This window comes from Dendrobates tinctorius, unplaced genomic scaffold, assembly GCF_039654945.1.
Source record: "Dendrobates tinctorius isolate UK_male_01 unplaced genomic scaffold, ASM3965494v1 ptg000120l, whole genome shotgun sequence".
Classification (NCBI taxonomy): Eukaryota; Metazoa; Chordata; class Amphibia; order Anura; family Dendrobatidae; genus Dendrobates; species Dendrobates tinctorius.
Genome location: NW_027361788.1, coordinates 41,520,253 through 41,546,403, shown reverse-complemented (window position 1 = coordinate 41,546,403; position 26,151 = coordinate 41,520,253). Strand labels below are relative to the sequence as shown.

The following is a 26,151-nucleotide window of genomic DNA, read 5'->3' as shown; positions in this document are numbered from 1 at the left end:
CTACAGGTGCTATGGCGCTATATCAGACCGCCCCTCCCTATGGTCAGGGCCTGATTACCGTGTTGCTTCCCTGCATGGCTGCTTGGTCTGCTCAGTCGCTCCCTGTATTCTGTGCCCCTGCACTCTGCCCTGTCGTGCATCTCTGCACACGCTAAGTGCTTATACTCTGCCTCTTGTCTCGTGCCAGGTCTTGTGTTGTCTCTCGTGCCATGTTTGTTCTTGCCTTGCTTTGCCTTGTAGTGCTTCCGCTGTTCTCTGCCTTAGCCTGTTTTGCTATGTCTCGCCTTAGCTATTCTTTGACTTGTAGTCCATCCTCTGTTCTCTGCCTTACCTGTTTCGCCATGACTGGCCTTTGCTATTCTGAGCCCTGTAGTACTTCCACGTTCTTTGTCTCTGCCTGGTTTTCCGTACTGTGTCCTATGGTGCTCTCTTGCTCATTTCCATGTCTAGTCCCAAGGCTCTGCCTTGGCCCGGCTCTGGGCTTCAGCCTACGCTCCGCTGCTAGAGTCTGTCCTCGGGTGGTCTCTAGCACACTGCTGACTAGTCCCAAGGCTCTGCCTTGGCCCGGCTCTGGGCTTCGGCCTACGCTCCGCTGCTAGCTCTGTTCTCTTTCTGACCTGACTCTGTGTTTCTGCCTATGTTCCTCTTCAGGTTCCGCTCCTTGCTTTGTCTTTTCCTTGCCCTGTTGGTTTTCCTTCCCCCTGTCTTGTTGTTTCAGTACCGACCTGTTGGTCGCGTCAAACAGGACAGGGTCACTAGTCAGTCCTGTTGTTTTAGTTACCGGCCTTTGAGTCGTGTCACACAGGACAGGCATATGTGACAAATTGCCCTTGCCCGCCTCCTGTGCCTTAGTCGTGTCGCATGCTTGTGTCTCAGCTGTGTGCGCTGACCAGTGAGGCGTGTCTCCTGCCTCGAACCATGGCGTGGCTCCTAGCAGGCACCCTGCCTCGAACCCTGGCGTGGCTCCTAGCACGCACCCTGCCTCGAACCCTGGCTTGGCTCCTAGCACGCACCCTGCCTTGAACCCTGGCGTGGCTCCTAGCACACACCCTGCCTTGAACCCTGGCGTGGCTTCTAGGACACACCCTGCCTTGAACCCTGACCATGGCGTGCCCCTCTGCACACGCAGGACCCTGTCTTGTATGTTGAACCTGACCCTGTCTTGTATGTTGAACCTGACCCTGGCGTGCACCTTGGCACGCGCAGGACTCTGCCTCGTACCTTGTGCCTCGGCGTGTCTCTATACACGCACCCTGTCTTGTTTGTTGCTTTGAACCCTGGCGCGTCCCCTACACATGCACCCTGCCTTGCACCTTGCCCTGGACCCTGGTGTGCCCCTAGCACGCACCCTGCCTGGAATCCTGCCTTGGACCTTGGTGTGTTTCCTAACACGCACCATGCCTGGATATCTGTCATGCCTCCTTGCCTGAACCCTGGTTTGCCTAGCGGATGCCCTGAACCTGCCGATTGCTGCCAGAGATCGTAAGCTTGATGACTTCGGCCTGATGTCCGGAGCTGATGTCCGCAGCCTGATGCCCTGATCATGTCGATCGTTGCCAGCTGTCCGGAGTCCGATGCCATTGTGCCTTTGCCTGTACCCAGGCATGCCACCTGGCACGTACTATGCTGTGGACCTTGGCATGCCCACGCACGCACCTTGCCATGTTTGCTTGTTTTCACATTTTTGCACTGAATGTTCCTGCAGTTGTCTAAATGAAGATACCTTGAACTTACGTCTTGTCTTGTTTCCTGCTTGTCCCTGGTCGTCAGACACTCACATAGTGTCCCCCTGAGCCGGCCGTCTGGTCCCAGCAGTCGTGGTGGCTCACCCCCTTGGTCTTGCCCCTGACACTCCCTGTATAGGGGGTGGTTCCTCACAAGGTCAGCTCGCCCTCGGTGGGTGAGTGCCACGACCCAGAGGGTCCACTCAAAAAATGGGCTCAGCAGAAGTTGAGTCCGTCACAGTTTTGCTTTCAATGAGGCCTAATGTAAGTGCCCTAATTTATGCAAATATAGGCACAAATGTTTTTTTTGTAGTGGATCGCACACAACGGCAAGATGCTTTAATAAAGCCAATTTGCCAGGGCAGCCCTCAACAAAAGAATATCTTAACAAGAGCATTGACACCGGTAAAGTGATAGTATATTCTAGTTTGGCTAGTGTGGTATCCAAACTGCAGGATGGCAAGGTTGCTATTTGAGGTTTTTCAGATGGTTTTGTAATACCTTCTTTTGGCGCCTCTGGTTGTTCTTGGGTAAATAATTTGAATTCAGTGGAGCTGCATCCAGAGGTGGTAGAGGCGAAAAAAGCTAAAGAAATCAAGGCAGGTAGAATTGCTGGGCCTTTTAGAAAGCCTCCATTTGCGCATTTTCAATTGTCACCTCTGGGTGTCATGCCAAAGAAAGAGCCTAATTCTCTTCAGCTGATCCATCACTTATCTTATCCGTATGGTTCCTCACTGAATGATAGTAGTGATGATGAGCTAAAGTCGGCATGTTACACATCGTTTGAACAGGCAGCAGAGATAAATAAAAGATTTGGGCCTGGTGCATTGATGGCAAAAGCAGATATTTTAGCAACTTCCGATTCACCCAGATAGTTTCAATTATTTGGGCTTCAATTTAAGGGTTTATTTTATATAGATAAGTGTTTAATGATGGGTTGCTCGTTATCATGCTCCTATTTTGAGGCATTTTATTTTTGGAATGGACAATTGCGTTGCATTGTATGAAGGGTGGCATCGCACACTATTTAGACAATTTCTTGTTTGTGGGCCCAAAAGATAGTGAAATGTGTAGTCAATCGTTGAATACGTTCAAGTCTATTTGTTTTTAATTAATATATATTTTCACATAATTTTTATCTGTACTGGAAATGAAATGATATACTTTCCTGTTATAATTAACATTGGTGTCTCGTTCTGGTTTCCCTGGAGTCTTTTTTTCCTCTGTCTCCTCTCGTTTTTTTGTCTTGATTTTTAATGTGGCTTTTTTGAGCACATGCAATACCCCACCACTAAATCATTGATAATTATATTTTAATATGTTGTTTAATATCGTGAACAGCACTATTCCTATATACCGCAAATTTTTACTGCACAACCAATTTAATAAAGAAAGGATAATATAAGTAATTTTAAATAAATATTTTTAACAATTCTTATATGGATATCTTTTTTTATATAAATAATACTTTTTATATAAATAATTTTTATGCAAATTTTATCTTCCAGCAAGAACTGTGCAATAATATATATAGAAATAAGACCAAAAAATGTCTTTTGAAAGAATATTTTATTCAGAAATTTCATGGTAGAAGTTTGTTTTTCTATACATGTTGTTGGATTTGGCATCGTTTGTGTGGTTTCATGGTGGCTCTCTTGAGAGGATGTTCTCCTTGTAAGGCATCTCTCCTTTTTTTTTCCCTCCCATTTTTGGAGGTTCTTATCCCTTTCTTTTTAAATTTTCTTATAATATTTTTGTTTTCGCTGATTGCTGTTAATAAAGAAATGAATATATATTAGTCATTTTATAATGCAAGTATTATAATAATTTTATAACAGAAATTTATATATATATTGTCTATTAAGTGTCTATCATGTGTTCAAGCAATGAACTTTGACATCCTTTTGAATCAGGATTATTATTATTTATTACCTGTTAGACGCCGAGCACCTGAATGACAAGTGTACTGTTTTTTCTATTTAAGAACCTGTTCATGATACTTGTATTTGTTTTTTTCCTGAGGAAGGAGTTCTGTGAAACTTCGAAACACGTCGAATAAAGACCACTGTAATAATAATTGTTCATAGTGACTCGCAGCACGGATTGTCTGACCACTTTTTTTCCTATCCTGCATCTTCCAAGTCAATTTGTAAGGATTTGGTGATTCTGCTAGCGAAGGACAAGACAGTTCACCCAACGAATTGTATTGAATATTTGGGTATTATTATTGATACTGTTCGGAGAGAATTCAGGTTGCTGTTGGGAAAAAAAAACAGTTAAATGCATGAAGGCATCAGTAGAGTTATATGCAAAAAAAAACCGAAGATGAAAGATGAAGAATATTGAATCACTGTTGGATATGTTAGCATTTGCCTCCATAATGTAATGACACCTAAGGTGTCACTGGCGCTGCCTAGGGGGCGCTACCAGGGGGGCGCGTGAATGAGCGCAGGGAGTGCAGACAGAATGCATGCAGTGCAGAAGGACCTGAGACTAGTGTAGTGAGCACAGGACCTGCCACTAAGTGATCACATGACATGGGGGCAGAGCCACCGCACATGAGTGCAGGGAAGGACACTGAGCACGCAAAGACAGGGCAAAGACAGTAAACGTAATCAAGGAGAGCCGAGAGTCAGAAGCCAGATGAACGCACAGTACCTAGGGACAAGACGAAGAGTAAACAGGGACAAGCCAAGGGGGTTAGATAACCAGGAGCGATGGAACAGTACAAACGCAGAAGTCAGGGGACCAACCGAATCATACACAGCAAGGCACACAAGCACAGAGCCACATGTTTAAGGACGAGTAACCTGGGTCAGCAACCACTAACCGAGTATACGGAAGTATCACCGACACTATATGCCGGTACTGCCAACATTAAATAGCCGCCCCACAACCAAAGAGAGGTGGACTGAATTAACCCTGACCTGACAAGGATGGAGGCGGGACCATCCTGTCCAGAGTCATGACACATGGTTATTCTGAAGGATAGGGTTTTTTTGTAGAAGGTTAACAATGCATGTTGCAAGTTTGAGGAACCTGTCTTTGTGTGTATGTATTACTAAAGATGTAAAGGAAGATCTTGGTATATAGTTAGAGTTTTAAGTGATTTGAATGGTAGGACTGTCAGGCAGGAGCCATTTGTGGTAGCGAAAGATATGAACCTTTTACGGATGCATCTGGGTCGGATGTCTTTGGGGCTTACTGTAATAGTAATTCGTGTGCGGCTAGATGGCGGCAGTCGTGGGTGTCTAACGGGGTTACCATGAATTTAGTGCTTTTTCCTGTGGTAGCAGCTTTGGTACCACATATGTACAATTTGCTTAACTAGAGGTTTTCTGAGTGTGCGCCCCATTGGGGGTGAGCATCTTCTGTTACACTAGTCTGTTATGCCTCTGACACAGTTTCAGTTTAGAAGCATTTTGAGTAAGTGCTTATCTGGCCTAAGTTTAGGCGATATATACTTTTCAACACATTCTTTTCATATTGGGGCTGCCAGACTGGGTTTGGATGAGTCCATTATTAAGAAACTCTGAAGATGGGAGTCAAATTGTTACCAGCTTTACATTAGAAAGTAAGCGTTTTCATGGCAATTTTATTTAGGTTATACAGGTTTTACAGTGTGGATCATGGGACATTCGTTTGTACATTGGGCTGAGCAGAGAGCGCAGGAGCGCCACTATGGGCCAAACCTGTTATTACCACCTGATTGGGTAAGAGTTGCTGGATGGGGATTAGAGGGCAGAAATGGGATGGCCTTCTCGATCAAGTCATAATGATGTGCATCATTTTCCTAGCCCCCAATATCATAATAATAATCTATGAGGTAATGACTTTGGTAAGATTGGAACGGTGGACCTTCTTTTTCTAATGAAAAGAAGTCTGCAGAAATGAGCAGTTTGTTCCCAGGAGTAAAGATCATTTTTTCTGAAGAAATTCCAAGAATTTTGTGGATTTGGTCAGAGAAAGTCTTAGTTACTCACCGGTTAACGGTATTTTTCGGAGTCCATGACAGCACCACCTGAGAGAGGGATCCGCCCTTCCTAGGAACAGGAAAACCTACAGATACAAAAGGGCGGCACCTCTCCCACGCATCAGTTGGATTACAGAGCATACAAGAGGACCTCCAAGGTTAATGCATGATTATATGTACAACAATATCAATACCTAAATTTTTATCACCCGTGGATATGTACAAAGGGAAGACGTGCACACCCAATTTGACTAAGGGAAGGGAATCTATGGGTGCTGTCATGGACTCCGAAAAATACCGTTAACCGGTGAGTAACTAAGACTTTATTCGGTCGTCCATGACAGCACCACCTGAGAGAATTACAGAGAGTAAACACTACTTTAGGGGGGGACTACAGCCTGCAGAACCCTGATACCGAAGGAGAGGTCTGCAGAAGCACCCAAGTCTAGCCTATAATGACTATAAAAAGTGCTCGGAGAGGACCAAGTGGCCGCCTTACAAATCTGGTCGATGGAGACTTCCGATCTCTCGGCCCACGAGGTCGCCACGGCTCTGGTGGAATGCGCCTTCAATTTCTCCGGAGCTACTCTACCTTTTGAGGTGTAAGCTAGCGAGATTGCTTCTCTAATCCATCTGGCTAGTGTACTTTTGGACACCCTAAGACCTTTCCTAGGGCCTTGGTAGGAGACAAAGAGGGCATTGTCCTTCTTCCAGGGATCGGTAGCCGCTAGGTACTCCAAGAGGCATCTTCTAACATCTAAAGTGTGTAGCTTCTCCTCTTTCTCATTAATTGGTTTAGGGAGGAAGGATGGAAGGACTATTTCCTGCGACCTATGAAAGCTGGAGGCTACTTTTGGTAAATACGCTGGGTCAGGTCTAAGTATTACCCTATCCTCTTTTACCTGAAGAAAAGGTGGGCGCCTAGACAATGCCTGAATGTCGCTTACCCTACGGGCTGACGTTATGGCTATCAGGAAAGCTATCTTGAGGGACAGGCTCCTAATAGAGGCTGACGAGATGGGTTCAAATGGCGCTTCTGTCATAGCTGTGAGGACTAGGTTCAAATCCCATGGCGTGAGTCTATTTTTTACTATTGGTCTGGATCTACTCGCTGCTTTGATAAACCTATTAACCCAGTAATTAGCCGCGATGTTGCAGCTAAAGAGGGCCCCTAAGGCGGATACCTGTACTTTAAGGGTACTGGTGGAGAGACCCAGGTCCAGCCCTTTTTGTAAAAATTCCAAAATCTGGCCTATAGGGACGGAATCATCAGTATTTATATTTGAGCTTTGGAGGAATCTTTTCCAAATTCTGACGTAAATCTTAGTTGTCACCACTTTCCTACTTTTTAGTAGAGTGTCAATTAGGTCTGGGGAGAAGCCTTTACTTTTTAGCAATGACCGCTCAAATTCCACGCCGTGAGATGAAGGCCAGCCACCTGAGGGTGGAAGACCGGGCCCTGGGACAGAAGGTCCGGGATGTCCGGGAGAACCCAAGGATCGTCTACTGACATGATCCTGAGGTTCGAGAACCATGCTCTTCTGGGCCAGAACGGGGCGATGACTATGACCCTTGCCCTGTCCTTCCTGATTTTCCTCAACACCAGAGGAAGTAGAGATAGGGGAGGAAAGGCGTAGGCTAGCTTGAAGTCCCATTTTATCAGTAGCGCATCTACTGCCAGAGGAGTCTCCCTGGGATTTAGGGAGCAAAACTGTCTCATTTTCGAGTTCTCCTTGGTGGCGAATAGATCCACCTCTGGCTGACCCCATCTCTGCACGATCTGAACGAAGATGGAGGTGTTTAAGGCCCACTCTCCTTGTTTTAACAGGTTGCGGCTCAGGAAATCTGCCGCGACGTTCTCTTTTCCTCTTATGTGAAGAGCCGTGAGAGATAAAAAATGCCGCTCTGCTAGCTGGAACAACTGTCCTGCCACATTCATCAGAGTTTTGGATCGAGTTCCGCCTTGGTGGTTGATATAGGCCACGGCCACTCGATTGTCCGAGAGAACTCGTACGTGATGGCCCTGTAGATACATAAGGAGCTCTTTAGCTGCGTGTACTACCGCTGTCAATTCTTTCAAATTAGAGGACATTTGTATCTGATCCCGTTCCCATAGGCCCTGGACCAGAATTTCCTCCATATGCGCCCCCCAACCGGAAGGACTTGCATCCGTGGTGACCACGCGGGTAATGTTATACTCCCACGGGACCCCTCTAGACAAGTTATTTCTTTCTAGCCACCACTCCAGGGACTCTATTGTGTTACTGGATAAGGTCAGTCGACCTTCTAAGTTACCCCCAAGAATTCTCTGATACCATAAAACTTCGCCCTGTAGAGTTCTCGTATGAACTTGGGCCCACTGGACCGCGGGAATGCAGGACGAAAGGGAACCCAACAGGGACATGGCTTTCCTGAGGGACATGGAGGGGTTGTTGGAAGCGTTAAGGACCCGGCAATGCAGGTGCAGCAGCTTCTCTGGGGGCAGACGGCATTCCTGCTTTTTAGAATCTAGGGTTAGGCCTAAAAATTGTTGAATTTTTAATGGCTGCAAACGGGATTTTTTGATATTAAGTAGCCATCCCAACCGCTCTAGAGCCACCGTTGTTTTCTGTAATTGTTCTAAACACTGCTCGGCTGAACTGCCTATTATAAGGAGGTCATCTAGATAGGGAACGACTAGAATGTTTAGCTCGCGCAGATGGGCCATCACTTCTGCCATCACTTTGGTGAATACTCGGGGCGCAACTGCTACCCCGAAGGGTAAGGCCGCATACTGGAAGTGCTGGATTGACCCCTTCAACTGAACCGCCAGTCTAAGGAAAGGTTGGTGTGCTAGACATATAGGTATATGGTAGTAAGCGTCTTTCAGATCTAGGACCACCATGAAGCAGTTTTGAAACAGCATTTTTATTGCGGTGTTAATTGTTTCCATTTTAAACGGACGTACAACCAGGAATTTATTGAGGGCTTTGAGGTTAAATATAGCCCTAAATGAGTCGTCCGGTTTACGGACCAAGAACAGGGGGGAATAGAAGCCTTTCCCCCTCTCTTCCTCTGGAACTCTCGTCAGGACTTTTTTGTCCAGTAGCTCGAGGACCTCGGTCTCCAGGGCAGCTAGTTCTAGCGGGAAGATTTGAGCGGAGTTACCCTGAACCGATCTTGGGGGACGCAGGAGAACTCTAGGTGCAGTCCTGTAGCTATCACCCCCAGTATCCAGCTGCTATTTGAGATTCTGGCCCAGGCCGGGTAGAAGGCAGATAATCTTCCTCCTACCGGAGCCACTAGTCATTGGGGCGGCTTCTTATTATCCCGTGATGGACCTTCTTGGCGACCCCCTCCTCCGAACATGAAGCCAGTACCTCTGGTTTTCTTGTTGTCCCATCTGTTCTGATCTCTGGCCTGCCTCCTGCGGGAATACCCTTTCCTAGAAAAGGGACGTCTCCAGGATGTATTCGGCAGACTTGGAAATTTCTTTTTCTCATCCCCGGCTTTCTCTAACAGTTCGTCTAGGACGGGGCCGAATAAGTATTCACCCTCACAGGGAATAGAACAGAGACGGGACCTGGCTTGGATATCTCCCGGCCAGCATTTTAACCAGAGGGCTCTCCGGGCCGAATTTGACAAACTTGCAGACCTGGCCGCCATTCTTACTGAGTCTGCCGAGGCATCTGCCAGAAAGGCAGCAGCATTCTGGATAATTGGAAGAGACTTACGGATGGAAGCTCGCGAGGTTCCATCCTTCAGCTGGGAGTCCAATTGATCCAGCCAAACCATCATGGATCTGGCTGCGCACGTGGCTGCTATTGCTGGCCTTAGGGCGCCTGCTGACATCTCCCATGTGCCCTTTAGAAAGGAATCTGCCTTTTTATCTAGGGGGTCTTTAAGGGAGGCCATATCGTCGAAGGGTATAGATGACTTTTTGGAGGCTTTAGCTACCGCTGCATCCAGCTTGGGGGCCTTATCCCATCGACTTACTACTGGGTCCTCAAAGGGGTATCTTCGCTTGAAAGCAGGCGGCATAGAACCCCTTTTTTCCGTTTTTTTCCACTCCCTGTCTATCAGGCTTTGGACTCTTTCGTTTAATGGAAAGGACCTTTGCTTTCTGGGGTCTAGACCCCCGAACATAATGTCCTGGGCAGACAGTTCTGTCTTTTTTTCTTCTACCCCCATGGTTGACCTTATGGTTTTAATTAATTTATCCATTTGGTCCAAGGGAAAACAGAACCGGCTGGAACCCTCTTCGGAAGAAGAAGAGGAGGCCGAGGACTCTGAGGAGATATCTTCCCTCCTAGGGCCGACTGAAGATTCTGAGCCTGAAACACTAGCCCGTCTTCTCTTAGAAGAATCTTCTTTTGATAGGGCTTTTATTTCAGTCCTGATTAATTGCCTCAGGTCTGTAGCGAAGCTTGGAGCTTCTTCCGCTACCTGCATAAATAGGGAAGAGTGTAAGAGTCTGATACTCCACTCATGTTCTACCCCTCATCTCCGTCCCTACCGTCTGTCTCACGCAAGACTGACACAATCTCTTAGGGTGGCCATCTGGTAAGGGGCAACTACAGAGGGGCACATTCCTTGTGCTTCTGCTTCCCTGTGGCCTTCTTCCCCTGATAATCAAAAAACATAAGGGGACGCTGCATCAGGGTACATTCTCGCAGATCTCTTACCCTTGCAGATGAGGATAGGTACCGGATCATGGGGGGCTGCAGGAGGATCCTTTGGCCTAGAGGAACTACTGTGGCTCCTTCTGCCTCTTAGGCTGGTCACTGGGGTGCTTTGCCACGGGCTGCACCTCTTGTGGATCCATGGGGGCTTCTGTTGTGTCCATCGCTGGGCCTCCAGAAGCACCTCAGCAGCAACGCCTTCTGTCTTAGGAAGGCTTCCCCTCCGGATCAGCAGGAGCTCCGTCCGGGGTTCGGGCCCCCCATTGGACCGCTCCCCGCGATCCTCCCCCTCTCCTCCAGGCCTGCCCGGCCCCCTCAGGCGGCGGGCGCGCATCGGCGCGTGTCCCCCACAACCGGAAGTCGACCGGCATCCGACTTCCGGTTTCGGCGCTAGGCTCCGCCCCCTCCGCCGCGTCACTTCCGCCGCGCGACAGAGGCCGCGGGGACGCGCGGCAAGGGCCTAGCACTGCGCCGCCGGCTCGGAACCGCCACTCCCTTTGTGGGACACCGCCGGCGGCGCCCGCCCGAACGGACCGCACCGCCCCGGGGGAAGGAGACACAGGGGGACACCGCTTACCTCACCGGCCCATGGAGAAGGCGCCCCCCGGACCCTGTCTCCGCCTGCTCTTACCACTGCCGTGGAAATCCTACCCGGACCCACCATGACGCATCCAGGGCCCCCAGCGAGACCGAGGTAGGAGAACCCCCCCCGCTACCTGAGTCGGTCCGCTGGGCTGGGAATTCGGTTATCCATGACGGACGATCTGTAGGGAGTTCTGTCCTTCTTAGGAACAGGAAACCAACTGATGCGTGGGAGAGGTGCCGCCCTTTTGTATCTGTAGGTTTTCCTGTTCCTAGGAAGGGCGGATCCCTCTCTCAGGTGGTGCTGTCATGGACGACCGAATAAACTAAGATTTTCTGATAAGATTAGTAAGTGATTGAACAGATCGATTTGCAAGTTTTTACCTTTAATTGGAGGTTTCTCGTTTAGATACATTGACTTAGAAGGTGGAATTCCCAGCCTTTTCAGAAAGGACTTGGTGCACGTATCGGAAATTGGGACTTGCATTTTTAATTTTTAATTTTGTAAGCAATGGTTGAAATAGCCCTTGGTGGGTTGGGCCATGCTTGCCTGGGTAGGCATGATAGCCTGGTGGGGTTAGTCAGCCAGGTATCTGGATGGACAGGAAGTTGGGGTTGACTGGCTTGAGCCATTTGGCCAAGCTGCACTGATTGGTAAATAGCTTGGTTCTTTTTAATAAGTTGATATGTTACCATCTGTTTTTTAATAATCAAATAAAGACTGTGACCAATTTATTATGTACTAAGTCAATGTGTCAAAATAGTATTATTTATGCGCTGTATAGATAAGGGGATAAGGATAATGTGTAATGCCATTACACAGTTGCGGGCAGCTGATGCTGACAGGAGAGGGATGACAACATGCACAAACTGACACTACAGGAAATCAGAAAGTTCGGAAGCAGTGTCAGACTCTGCACTCATGTCTCTCTCATGTCAGTATCGGCTGCCTGCTTTGTGAGCCTGTGTGCAGAGAGTTTCTGGTGCACACAGGAAAGTGCAACGAGAAAGGACCTGCATCCACTGAGACTGTGTGCACTCAGCCCCGGTAGTGTCGGTGCATGCAGATCTCAGAATTTAGATCAAAGCAAGGGATGTCAGTCATCATACAGTCAGGTATAAGTGATGGGGTGGAATGGTGAACCCAGCTCTTGGCCACACTAAGGGTGTTTTTTATATAAAACCAAATTAGTAAAATCTACAATACAAGTATGATTTTTAAAGGGAGCTAAGTCCCCTATATGAATGTCTAAATAGTGCAATTTGAGTTTTGCTGGTGACACACTCTGCAAAATCATGGGAGAAACAACGCACACATAATAATAACAACAGTCTACCAGGAAAAAGTAGCTAGTGTTCACCATCACCCTTTTACAGATCCATACTCTGAATGCCATCAATATAGCAGAATGTAAATGTAATTATGCAGAGACACAAGTGAATAATGCATCCCGACACTAAGAGATAAAAGGTTAGAGACATTCAGACATTCAGAACAAGGGTATATTATGCAATTCCTATAGTGTTAAGGTACTGTCACACTTAGCGATGCACCAGCAATCCCGACCAGCGATATGACGCGGTCAGGATCGCTGGTACATCGCTAAGTGGTCGCTAGTGAGCTGCCTCACAGGCAGATCTCACCAGCAACATCGCAAGGGTCGGGGGTCGCTACTTACCTGTCAGACGAAGCGATCCTGACGTCCTCCCACCCGCGTCCACGCATCGCTCGTCGTCACAGCAGGAAGCCCAGCAGGAAGCTGACGACGAGAAACAGTCCAGGACGTTCTCGCGCGATCAGCGATAACCAGCGGGGGAGCGGTCGGAGGTAAGTATCAGACATAGCGATATCGCTATAACGTCACAAAAACCAGTGACGTTATAGCGATATTGCTAGCGATATCGCTTAGTGTGACAGGCCCATTAGTAATCCAGCTGTATCAGTGGATTTTGCTTTTTATACACAGTACTGGCCACGGACCGTGCTGCACGCTGCTAATTAGTCAGTATGAGACAAAGTGTCCTGCTCTGCCTCTTAGGCTATCGTCATTAATACGGGAACCAGAGTGGAAAATATAAAGCTGGCTTCATCAGGATGCTTTGTCTCCTATTCTCTAGTTAATATATTTCTTTATTAAGGTACCCAAGGATCTCAAGGAATTAAAGGAGATATAGGGCCAACCGGAGACAAAGGTAAGAGCACGTCATGTAGACTTCTATTACAGGGGGTGTATGAGGGTAGAAATACATGGCAAGTGTCTTCTAGACACAGCGTCACTCTTCTCCATGGTCTGTGTCTGGTAATCATATGATGGGACTGATGGTGCTACCTGATGATACTTTAATTGTTTTTTTAGAACGTTTACCTCATGTGTGTGGTGCTGGTGGTTAGACATGCTAAGCATCTCAGCCCCATCACGCCGATTCTCATGTACACAAATACGGAGTGGTATCTGATATTGTACAGGTCTATCAATCAATAAGAACTGGTGCTCTAAAAGTAGTCTCTTCTCATCAGCTGTGCACGTTAGGTGGACGTTCTGAAAGGACATCATAAAAACGCCAGAAGACGCCATAACAAGTGTGTAACTGCAACATCTACACATCCCTAACCCATTACACCGCTACATTTTACCATTTTGTGATCTGCATTTGCATCAGGGATAATAGATGCTCTGTCCATGTTCAAATCAATAGTCACGTTATTGGTAAACTATCACGCAGTGTGGATGACTGTCATGTCCTGCATCTGTGGATGGGGAAGGCGTCACATCTCTCTACAGACATTTACCGTATGTAGTACACTATGAATTTTCTTTACTAAGGTGACCTGGGATCTCAAGGAACAACAGGACCTGGAGGACCAACTGGACTGAAAGGTAAGATTGTGCCATGTCTAGACTTCTACTATGGGAGGCACCCTTTAATACTTAATATGGATGACTGCAATGTAGATGTATTTGGGTATCACCTACTTGTATTCTGCTTCTATCCAGTGGAGGGGGAAGGTAACACATTCTCTACAGACAATTATGTATTACATTACGTATATTTTCTTATTTAGGTGACCAGGGATCTTTAGGGAGAACAGGAGACCGAGGACAAACTGGAGAGAAAGGTAAGATAATATCATGTAATACTTCTAATACAGATGCCTGTAGACACAGCGTCGCTCTTCTCTATGTGATGAGTCTGGTATTAACGGACTGAGCCTCAATTCAGGTCTCAGATCCACAAAATTTGTTCAGGTGGAATTAGGCATTATCTACAGTGGGTACGGAAAGTATTCAGACTCATTTAAATTTTTCACTCTTTGCTTCATTGCAGCCATTTGGTAAATTCAAAAAATCAATTTGCAAAAATTTCTACATTTGTTTTTTTTTTCAATTAAGATGGGGTGCAGAGCGTACATTAATGAGAAAGAAAAATTAACATTTTTGCATTTACCAAATGGATGCAATGAAACAAAGAGTGGAAAATTTAAAGGGGTCTGAATACTTTCCGTACCCACTGGGACCCTCTTTTTGCAATGCCCGTTTCTGTCACCATGCGCCGCCATATTCATTCTGCGGGTGGTGCGGATGATGGAGGTGACTTCGGGACTAGAAGCTCTGAGTGGCACAGGCTTTGTCCAGACACTGAGATTATGGAGGCTGGGACCTGTAGTGCCATCCAATCAGCTCTTTGTTTTGGCCTCTTGGACTTCACCACTGTACTACTGCCAGGTATAGTTCATCTACTCTGTTTAAGTGCCTGTGCTATCTGCTCCTGATTGCTTGTTTATTTTCCTGCTGTCTGACCTTAGCCTGTTTACTGATTATTCTCCTGCCTTCTGATTTTGTACTTTATCTACCACCCTGGTTCCGGCCCTGCCACCAGAGCACTCTGGTCAGCCTACACTACTGGCCAGCAGCCTATTACGGAGGCCAAACCTAGAGGTGCCACTGTCAGTCCAGATCCCTGTACTGGAGTTAAAGGGTGAAGGTCAGGGTAAACTCTGGTATCTGGTAAGCGGAGTAGCTTGTGCTAAGCCTATCCATGGCAGCTGTTTTAGGACTGCCAGGTAACCACTGACGGACCCCCAGTACACTTACCTTCTTCTATCAAGTAGATGGGAGAGCCACCTTATCTCTACTGCTTCTTGACCTGAGCAATAGTTTTGCACTTATAAATCATTGACAAAAATGAAATCACCGTCACTTGTCATTTTTCTTTAGGAAGCAAAGGAGAAAAAGGTTACTCATTCAGTGCCATGTTTGGAGGTAAGAAAGTTATAGCATCTATTAATTTGCCAGTGATTTCTAGGGGTGGGCTGTTCTCCAATGTGGAGCCGACCAGCCTGGGTAGAAAGTCTGCTAGGCCAGGCGGCACTGCACCCTAGGAGATAAAAGTTATATAGATTACAGTAGTTCTCCTCTAGAGCCACCTGTTAGGGATAGCTACAATATTAATCCATTTTCAACCCTTTAGCTTTTATCCTCAGTCATGTTGCAAAGCTTGTTAAATGGTCAGACATTGACCTATATGTTAGATACCTCCAAATGGCAGCACTATATAGACCCCAATCTTCTGGAGGAAATCTTGCATGTTTACCAGGCGAAAGGGCACATAAGTGCCCAGCTCTTTATGTGTTTTGCCCAAGGTATGTGCCATATTTACAGCCATTTATACATTTTGTTATGTATTGCTTCTTACTAACAGGACAAAGTGGACTAACGAGTCAGAAAGGTAATATATGGATGGACAATCTCCCCAGTACTTGCAGGTTTGGACAACTCTTAGCTTATGTGTATGGTCAAGTTTTACAGCTCATGGGTTGTGTCCTTGTCATGTATTTAAAGAGTGACTGAACCTCACATGTAGATTAATTCTATCCATATAATCTAAAGATGTAGATAAAGAACATAAATGTGTCCATCTATTTTGTAGGTGCAAAGAACTGTAAGGAGCTGAGGGAGGGAGGCATTGTTTTCAGTGGCTGGTACACAATATACCCAAATGACATGCAGCCGTTGATGGTGCGATGTGACATGGTCACGGATGGAGGAGGTTGGATAGTAAGTTTACTAGAAGCATTGCACCTTCAGATGACTTTATTGATTTCTACGTGGCCCCAATAGGCATTTCTGAAAATGTAGATGCCTATCATCTGCATAAATTCCAGCCTGTTTTCGCTTTCCCAGAGGTAATATGGGAATGCGAGAAACAAAGTGATATCGTAAATCATAAAATATTCCAAGATGCCTTCTGAGTCTAATTTCCTTCGAGATTATTTTGCATCTGTAAATCTTTCAGTTACATTCACACTTATACAGCCCTCATTGGAAATTCAGAATTCTATTACATTTTCCAAATTTTCTAGTTTTTGTCATAAAAGAATCAAACAAGAGCAAAGTAATATCTGAACACAGTTCATATAACAAGCTGTTACAAGCTTTACTTTAGGCTTGACCGAGCAACTGTTTGCATTTTCTCTTCTGGATTCTAATTCTCCCCTCCTGTGTCTGTGGTCAGTCTCCCTGCTGCCCCTCCCTCCTGATCACACCTAGCCTATTTCATGAGCACAGTTTGTTATAAATTCTGAGTCTCTGGTCTGTCTGACCGGGGTCTGTCTCCATAAGGATGCGTCTATAAGGATATAGCAGAAATATGCCAGAAATGAGCCAGAAGTGATAAGAAGGTACAACTAACCACTGTTATTAACCTCTTTCCTACATTAGACGTACTATTCCGTCCATGGGACCTGGGACCTAAGTCCCAAGGACGGAATAGTACGTCATAGCGATCAGGCGCGCCCCCGTGGGGAGCGCCGCTGATCAAGGTCGGGTGTCAGCTTCTTGTCACAGCTGACACCTAGCACTATGTGTCAGGGGTGGACACGGACCACCCCCGGCACGCTAACCCCTGGCACACCACGATCAAACATGATCGCAGTGTACCGGGGGCATAGGAGAGAAGTGCGCAGGGAGGGGACTCCCTCCGTGCTTGCCTGAGACCCTCGGAGCAGCGCGATGTGCTGCGCTGCTTTGGAGGCCTCCTTCCCTGCTGGTCCCTGGATCCAATATGGGGGCAGGGACCGTCGGGGGCCTGCAGGGAGCCAGCTTCCTCACTGCCTGCAGAGCGCAGGCATGAGGAAGCCTGTGCAGCGCCTGTGTCAGATCGCTGATCTGTCACAGCGATCTGTGATGTGTCAGATCAGCGATCTGGCACATGACAGTGATGTCCCCCTTGGGACAGTGTAATAAAGCTAAAAAAAAGTGTAAAAGTAATTTATAAAAAAAAATCACTAAATAAATTAAAAAAAAAAAAATATTCCCTAATAAATTCATTTTTTGAAAATAAAAAAAAAAAACAATAAAAGTACACATATTTGGTATCCCGGCGTCCGTAACGACCCTCCCTATAAAACTGTCCCACTAGTTAACCCCTTTATTGAACGACTAACTGAAAAAAAGCCTATTAAAATATAACTTTTATTAAATACAAAAATAACAATATAAAATTGCACAGATGTCCCCCATTATAAAGCCTAGTAAAAAACAGGCTATTGTATTGCTGGAAAGAGATAAGGTATAGCAGTCAAACCAAATCTAACCAGCTGAATCTGCCAATCCAATCATGTGGTCAGAAAAACCTGAATCATAGCAGTTAAAAACTGCACAATACTATTATAGCCCAAAAACCTCAAAAAACGGAAAAAAAGGGGAAATGGACATAAAGAAGATGTATAAGAATTGATAAGACGTGCTACCATCTGATAACAATTTCACTCAGGCGATGTGAAGAAAAGAGTGACCTGGCCCTATACAAAATGACTGAACACCTACCTAGGTGCGGAGGTTGGCACCTAATAAATACGAGAATGGCGCCCCCGCTCGTGCGATGGCTATCCCTAATGTCATGATCCAGGACGGGGTTTCGCTTTGGCCCGTCCTGGTCAGACAGGGGGTTAATTGTTTCTGATTCTTTCTGGCAGAGGGTGGCTATTTAATGCTCACTGGACCTTGGTCCGATGTCAGTTATACTCCTGCCCTCGGCACTATGCATCACACTTATCAGTGTGACTTATGTCTTATTCAAGCCTTATTAGTGTGCATTTCCCACTAGGCAGCCGGACCTTGATGGGTTAACTGGCTGTCTTCATCAGTGGAGTGCACCTGTGCTGCCCCAGCCTTTATCATTGGGGCTTTGCTGTATCCTGCTAGTGCATTAGTCAGGGTTTGGTGAGTTACCCAACAATTGTTCGCTTTTTGTAAATTTTTGGAAAATTTATTTTTCCGTTGTTTGCCATTTAGATTTAGTGTTGGGGACTCACAATATCTGGGGACCCTTGACGGTGGGTTGTGAGCTTATCTGCTTTGGCCAAAATATTAACCAATACCCCATTTTTTTATCATTTATCTTTTTGCACTTTTTATCATTTTTACAGGATACAGCTTAGCCCTTCATGTTGGCTTGGTTTTTGGTGTGACGCATGTATACAGTGCTGAGCGGCCCGCCTATATTGGCGTCATTGATAGGCTGCTCAGACACTATGCATCACACTTATCAGTGTGACTTATGTCTTATGCAAGCCTTATTAATGTGCATTTCCCACTAGGCAGCCGGACCTTGATGGGTTAACTGGCTGTCTTCATCAGTGGAGTGCACCTGTGCTGCCCCAGCCTTTATCATTGGGGCTTTGCTGTATCCTGCTAGTGCATTAGTCAGGGTTTGGTGAGTTACCCAACAATTGTTCGCTTTTTGTAAATTTTTGGAAAATTTATTTTTCCGTTGTTCGCCAGTTATACTCCTGCCCTCGGCTGAGTTAGTTGACCTCTTGTGTACGTGTGCCTTGTGCCTGATAACTTGTTGCTTGTTTGGTTTTGATCCGGTTCTGTCCCTGTTACGAGTTCTGCCTGTCCCTCTTGTACCGCACCGCCCTATCGTATGACTCTCTGCTTGTGACTTGACTATTCTCTGCTCATCCCTTTTGTACCGCACCGCCCTCTCGTGTATGACCTCTGCTTGTCTGACCTGCGTTTTCCTCTCGTAGGTCCTGGTACTCCTTACTATTTTCCGTGCCTCAGGTCCGTGCTATCAGATTAAAAAGCTGCAAAAAATGCTTTAAAGACCGAATCAAAATCCACAATAAGAAAACCTGTCTGGAATCTTGATGTGCATTTGTTGTCATAACTGAATCACACCTGGCAGCTTAAACCTTCACTGCCGTATTGGGCACCATGCTCTCCCGCAGTGTGGGTAAGTCACCCTGTTCAGCCGTGGCAGTTGCCGAGGCTGACAGGATCCTGACATTATAACTGACCGTTTGTCTGGTTTTGTTTTCTCTCTGAAGAGAAAAAAAAAAAGTGTGTGTTATCCTCATGGATCCCATACAAGCCTTGGCTGATCATGTCAAGCACCTGACTCAAACGTCTCAGAGACTCCTGGGGGAACAACTAGCCCTGGCTCAGTCTCAGCAGCTGATCGCTGACACTGTGCAGGGGGTTTTATCAACAGTGGCTCGGGAGGTTACAGTAATTTCCCCTGAATCTCCGGTTAAGTTACCGGATACTTTTTCTGGAGATAGAAGGGGATTCAAAGTGTTCAAGGAGGGCTGTAAGCTTTTTTTTTCATTGAGACCACACTCTTTGGGGGATGAAAGTCAGAGATTAGGGGTCATTATGTCTCTGTTAAGGGAAGCTCCCCAGGCTTGGGCTTTCTCCCTTCCTACCACTGCTCCTGAGCGTATGACTGTGGATGCATTTTTTGAGACCTTGGGGCATATTTATGATGAGCCTGATCGGATGCGTATGGCTGAGGACAGGGTGATGAGTGTGTGTCAGGGGAAGCACTCAGCCAAGTGGTTCTGCTCAGAGTTCTGATGCTGGGCTGCTGAGGTTTGCTGGAATGATGCCGCCCTCCAGGGTTTGTTCCGTAGAGGCCTGTCTGAACATCTAAAAGATGCCTTGGCTCTCCACCCTCCGCCTGATTCCCTGGAGGAGACTATGACACAAGCCGTCTGAATGGATTGCAGGCTACAGGCCAGGGGAGTGATGCAGCTGGAAACCCCATTATTTTCTCAAGGAAGGGGAGCCAGTCTTACATTGGAAACCATGGAGATGAGAACCATCGACTTCAAGGAGAAAGGAAAGGGACAATGGCGCTTGGGAAAGTACTGTTTTTTCTGTGGGGATTCCGGACATGGGGAAAAAGGATTGCCCTTCTTGTCCACCAACCTGCAAGCGACTGAGCCCGGGTGATTGTTGTGGAGGTCGCCCAGGCTCTCAGGTACCCTTTTCTCCATTTTCTAAAATGTTTTTATAAGTGGAACTTTGTTGTGGGAGTGTCTCCACAATCACTTCTGCTTTCGTGGATTGTGGATTGTCGTTGAACTTTATTGACTCTGACTTGGTGTCCAGGTGTATGATAGGGACAGTTAGGTTGGAGACTCCTATTCACGTTGTTGCCATTGACAAAACACCACTGGCTAAGAATGATGTCATATTTTGTACAGAAGAGTTTCTCCTTAAAGTGAGTTCCTTGCACCAGGAACATATTTCATGTTTTCTCTTCGCCACGACAGCACCCACTGAGAGAGGGGATCCGCCCCCAGGAACAGGAAACCTACAGAGAGATAAAAGGGGCGGTCCCCCTCGCTCCCTCAGCTGGAAGCAGCGACGGGCAGATCCGAAATAGGAATCCCCCCCTCTGCTGGTAATGCGGGTGAGGCCGTGGCAAGGAGTGCCTGGCTCACCAGGAGGTGCAGTGGAGGAGCACCTGGGAAATCCCTAGGAGGGGATTGCGCATTACGAAGCGCGGCACAGCGCCAGGGGTCCGGGGAACCTGGATGAAGACCCCCCCTCCCCCCGCCTCAAAAGGAAGACTGGGGATAGCAAGGCCAGGGTGGAGAATGATGCCCTGAGCTTGTGCAGGACGCAAGATGTGCCACAGGTGCTTGAGATGAAAACAAAAGACCAGCATCCCCAGGTATGATGCGGATTGCGGTAAGAGGCTGAACGCTGATTCCATACCTGATTCCTGGCGATGGTCAGTGGTATGGTCCGGTCCGACAGCATAGACCGGGAGAGGCCAACATGGCGCATATAAGAGGGCGCAGCACGGCGCAAAAGGCCAGCAGCCGGGGGCTTGGCATGGTGATGCAGCATATGGCTGGAGTAGAACTGGCTCCGGTCTGACAGCGTAGACCTGGAGAGGCCGACCTGGCGCGTATGAGAGGCGCAGCACGGTGCAGAAGGCCAGCAGCCGGGGGCTTGGCATGGTGATGCAGCATATGGCTGGAGTAGAACTGGCTCCGGTCTGACAGCGTAGACCTGGAGAGGCCGACCTGGCGCGTATGAGAGGCGCAGCACGGCGCAGAAGGCCAGCAGCCGGGGGCTTGGCATGGTCATGCAGCATATGGCTGGAGTAGAACTGGCTCCGGTCTGACAGCGTAGACCTGGAGAGGCCGACCTGGCGCGTATGAGAGGCGCAGAAGGCCAGCAGCCGGGGGCTTGGCATGGTGATGCAGCATATGGCTGGAGTAGAACTGGCTCCGGTCTGACAGCGTAGACCTGGAGAGGCCGACCTGGCGCGTATGAAAGGCGCAGCACGGCGCAGAAGGCCAGCAGCCGGGGGCTTGGCATGGTGATGCAGCATATGGCTGGAGTAGAACTAGCTCCGGTCCAACAGCGTAGACCGGGAGCGGCCGACATGGCGCGTATGAGAAGCGCAGAAGGCCAGCAGCCGGGGGCTTGGCATGGTGGGCCTGAGTCTCAGAGGAGAGCCGAGGCAGATTGACTCCCCCCTCGGCTGATAATAGCAGCGTGAGGCAGGGGCCAGGTGAGGCCATCGTCGCTCACGGATGCAGCACGATATGGCTGGAATGTAACAGGCGCGCATTTGCGCAGAGGGTCTGCAGGCACTTGAAGGCCTTGTATAGCCACGGATAAAAGTGGTAGACAGAATGATTCCACGGAAAGAGGTGGTACACGGTGAAGCAGACCACATCTTAGGCTGAGTTTCCACAGCCGGTACCATGTGTTAATCATCAAGGAGACGCGGGGCTGCTCTCTTTAGGTGGCTGCTGAGCAAATGAAGGCCGGGCAATTACCAGAGTGGGAGAGAGACCAGCTGATGATCCCTAGTCTGGTTTGATGTGTGAAAAGGAAAAAAAAAAAAAGTGCACTAACCTCACCCTGCTTCCCTGGAGGGGAAGCTCAGTATAGCTAGACCCTCGGCTTGCAATTGGGGGCTACAGCACCCGGCAGGGGTTAATGAAGCAGTGTGCAGGAGTTTGCTCATTCTTCCTCCTGCTCTCCGAGAAAAAAAAAAAAGGAAGGGTCGGCAGCCTTTCCAGTCTGACTGCTCTCGTTAGATGGCAGCAGCTAAGTAGCTGGAAGCCAGGCAAGTACCAGAATGGAATACCAGTCATAGATCCTGGTAAACAGCAGCATACTGGTAGCAGTCCAAGAGGCACACACAATTTCATGTGCTGAGAGCCTTATGGGGGACTTCAGCAGCGCATCGTCTCCATGAAGATTGCCAGCTGCAGCTCATTAATTGGCTCCTTCGGGGGAGGTCACTCTGACAATTGAGATGTACCATTCAGAGTGGGGGTTATCTGGAACTCTGAGAGGTGCCCCCTTGAGTGTAACTGTGGGCCTGGTCTCTTGTTTAGCACCTTCAAGCACCTATGTATATCATATGGTATAATAGAGTCTGGATGTATAGTATTACGTCGTAGCGGCTCTATGAATCGTACTGCATCATAGAATACTTCATGGTAATTCATAGTACTTCAGGGTACTGCATGGTGCTTCATAGTACGAAAGATATGCAGTGAGAGGTGGACACCACTGTATAAATTACCAAATATTACGGCCCGCTGCAAACATGCGCCAAAGATGAATCAAAAAAAAAAAAAAATAAGAGAAAAAGCGCAAATAGTGATGCACACGCAGCCAATGATATAATTCATGGTACGTCATATTTGCTTTGTGGTACTTCGTGATATGTTGCAGTACTTCATAGTACTTCTAGTTGCATCATAATGCATCATAGTGTGCCATAGCTCATCAGACTGCTTCATGGTAGTTCATGATAGGTCATAGGTGTGTCATAGTACCTTGTGGTACTTCTTGTTGCGCCATAGTACATCATAGTATGTCATAGCGCATAATATTGCTGCATGGTATGCCAGGGTACTTCATAGTACTTCATCATATTTAGTATTGCATCATAGTACTTCAGATGGCATAATAGTACTGAATAGTGCTGCATTGTGCATCCTTTGTGGTTCATAATATATATTGCTTCATGGTACTTCATAGTACTGCCTCATACTTAGTATTGCTCCATAGTACTTCAGATTGCATCATAGTACTTCATAGTGCTTCATATTACTTCATGGTACTTTATAGTACCTTCACAGTACTTCATAGTGCTTCATGGTACTTCATAGGGCTTCATAATGCTTATTAGTACTTCATGGTACTTAATGGTACTTCACAGTGCTTCAAAGTACTTCATGGTACCTCAAGGTACTCCACATTGCTTCAAAGTACTTCAGGGTACTTCATAGTGCTTCATGGTAATTCATAGTGCTTCATGGTACTTCATGGTACTTCATGGTGCTTCAGAGTACTTCATGGTGCCTCATGGTACTTCATAGGACCTCATATCACTTAAGGATGCTTCATGGTATGATATGGTACCTTCATAGTATGAGGAGGAATACGGTCAAGAACTCTGATATCTACCGCAGAGAGAATCCTGCAGAGAGCCAAAACATACCTGTTGTTCCTATTGACCCGTTTTTATCAGGGTAATAACTTCAGAGCCTGTTCCTGGTGCTCTCCATGTCAGTGGAGTGGACAATTCCGGAGCACACCTCCTCAGCCACCCTACCCGGCATCAAGAGGAATGGGTGCTCAGCCGGGGCATCTTCAAGATGATAGCGGCTATATGGGGCATGCCGGAGATAGATCTGTTCGCTACAATAGACAGGTCGAAAGGTTCGCTCCACTGTACAGGGCATGTACTCGACGCCCTTCTAAACCCTTGGACGGTTCACCAGACCCTCCGATGTTATGGTCGCCAGCTGTTACCAGGATGATGAGGTAATAAGGAGCGAGAGTCATCTTAATAGCCGGTGGGGCTAAAAAGCCGTGGGTTTCATGGCTGAGAGTCATGTCATGGGTTCTCCCTCTGGATCGGGACCTGCGCTCACAAAGACCCTGTTACACCCTCAGGTCAAAGGTCTACGCCTCACGGCATGTAATTTGAGGGGCAGTTACTGAAGCTAAGCAGATGACTTATTTGGCACCCTCTTGGAGAAAAAACTTTAAACTTTCCATTCAGCAGACCTTTCCGGGGAGGGTCTTTTTCCTTGCCATATTAGAGTTCCGGCAGGAGGGGCGTGAGTTCGGACTTGCAGGTAACACCCCAAAAGTTCCGAGTTTCGGCTCTGAAGGCCAACTATAATTATAACGTGTGGACAACAAAGGGGTAGCTCGATCTTTGCTTGCCAGCAAGCAAACCCGGTTCACATTCTTCAAGGACCGCCTTGGGGACCTTAGCTTAGTCCTAGATGCTTTCACACAGGGACTATTCGGGCCCATACACTTGACCTCAATAAAGTGCGTTTCATTGAAAGCCGCCATATTGGCAGCTCTAGTATCGGCAAGGAGGATGCATGATCTCCAGACCCTGTCAATAGATCCTCCATCCTGACAATATTTCAGGGCAGAATAGTGTCAAAGACGGACCGTCCTACCTCCCTAAGAAGGCTGCTAAATTCCATAGATCCAAAAAATCTACCTTCCCTCTTTTTTTATGATAGCCAGGCAACACCAGAGAAGGAAAGATAGCATGGCCTAGACGTAAAGGGGGCCATCTTAGTCTATATAGATAACTCTAGGCCATGGAGGCAGAGCAGGGCTCTTTTTGTCTCTTTTTGTCTCTTTCCAGGGTAACAAGAAGTGTGGATCAGAAACGCATTGGCATATTCGGCAAAAAAAGGAGAAGGCCCGCCACAGGGCGTGAGGGCACATTCTGCAGGAACCATATCTTCTTCCTGGGCCAAAAGGACGGAAGTCCTAATTGAGCTAATATTGGTCTGTTTCCCTAGAGGTGGGTAAGAGTAACTGTTGAGTAAAGCAGGTAAGGCCGCAACCTGGTCTTCTCCTTCTGCCTTTTATAATCACTACAGGCTACATTTGTCTTCTTCCGATGACTTGGCCTTTGGTAGATCTGTCCTTAACACGGTGGGCCCTCCCAGGTGATTATCTCTGAAAATCTCTCAGTGGGTGCTGTCGTGGCGAAGAGAAAAAACCGGATTACTTACCGGTAATACTCTTTTGTAGAGCCACGACAGCACCCGCTCACTTCCCTCCCTTGATATATGTACATGTGGTTCACTCTGGGGTGTGAAGGATAGAAGCTGTATATAAATATATGCTAGAATCGCTTACTGAGCAAATTGACTAAAGCATGTGTGGCGGTTCCTCTTGTTCTCTGTAATCCAACTGAGGGAGCGAGGGGGACCGCCCCTTTTATCTCTCTGTAGGTTTCCTGTTCCTGGGGGCGGATCCCCTCTCTCAGTGGGTGCTGTTGTGGCTCTACAAAAGAGTATTACCGGTAAGTAATCCGGTTTTTTGTTATGGACAACCTGCCTGCGGGACTGGTGTTGGCGTTCCCCTGGTTACAATTACATAATCCTGTGATTAATTGGGAATCTCGGGACATTGTTAAATGGGGTCCCTATTGTTCTGAAAAATGTCTGGTTACTGTGTCTGTGTCGTCCGTGGGTCTGCAAGGTATTCCGGAGTACCTAAAAGACTATACGGACGTTTTCTCCGAAAAAGAGGCTGAGGTTTTACCACCACACCGCCCATTTGATTGTGCCATTGACCATGTTCCAGGTGCTAAATTGCCCAAGGCCCACTTGTATAACCTTTCAGGTACAGAACGGGCTGCGATGAAGGAATACATTTCCGAGAGTCTCCGTAAGGGACACATTCGTCCTTCTGTTTCTCCCATGGCGGCGGGGTTCTTTTTTGTAAAGAAAAAAAACGGTGGTTTACTCCCACGCCTCGATTTTCATGAGTTAAATAAGATAACTGTGAGAAATACGCATCCCCTCCCACCTATTCCTGATTTATACAACCAGTTGTCCGGAGCTAAGTGATTTTCGAAATTAGGTCTGCGGAGAGCGTATAACCCTATCCGA

The 26,151-nt window shown here is 47.3% G+C and overlaps 1 protein-coding gene across 1 annotated transcript in view; it reads left to right on the top strand.

Moving 5' to 3' along the window:
* Positions 1-26,151, top strand: part of LOC141046672 (ficolin-1-B-like) — a 121,036-nt gene that overhangs the window by 33,683 nt on the left and 61,202 nt on the right. Inside the window, exons 6-11 of the mRNA XM_073541248.1 lie at positions 13,080-13,133; positions 13,766-13,819; positions 14,005-14,058; positions 15,158-15,202; positions 15,642-15,668; positions 15,870-15,997. Of these exons, the coding sequence (XP_073397349.1) occupies positions 13,080-13,133; positions 13,766-13,819; positions 14,005-14,058; positions 15,158-15,202; positions 15,642-15,668; positions 15,870-15,997 (362 nt within the window). The remainder of the gene's footprint in view (positions 1-13,079; positions 13,134-13,765; positions 13,820-14,004; positions 14,059-15,157; positions 15,203-15,641; positions 15,669-15,869; positions 15,998-26,151) is intronic.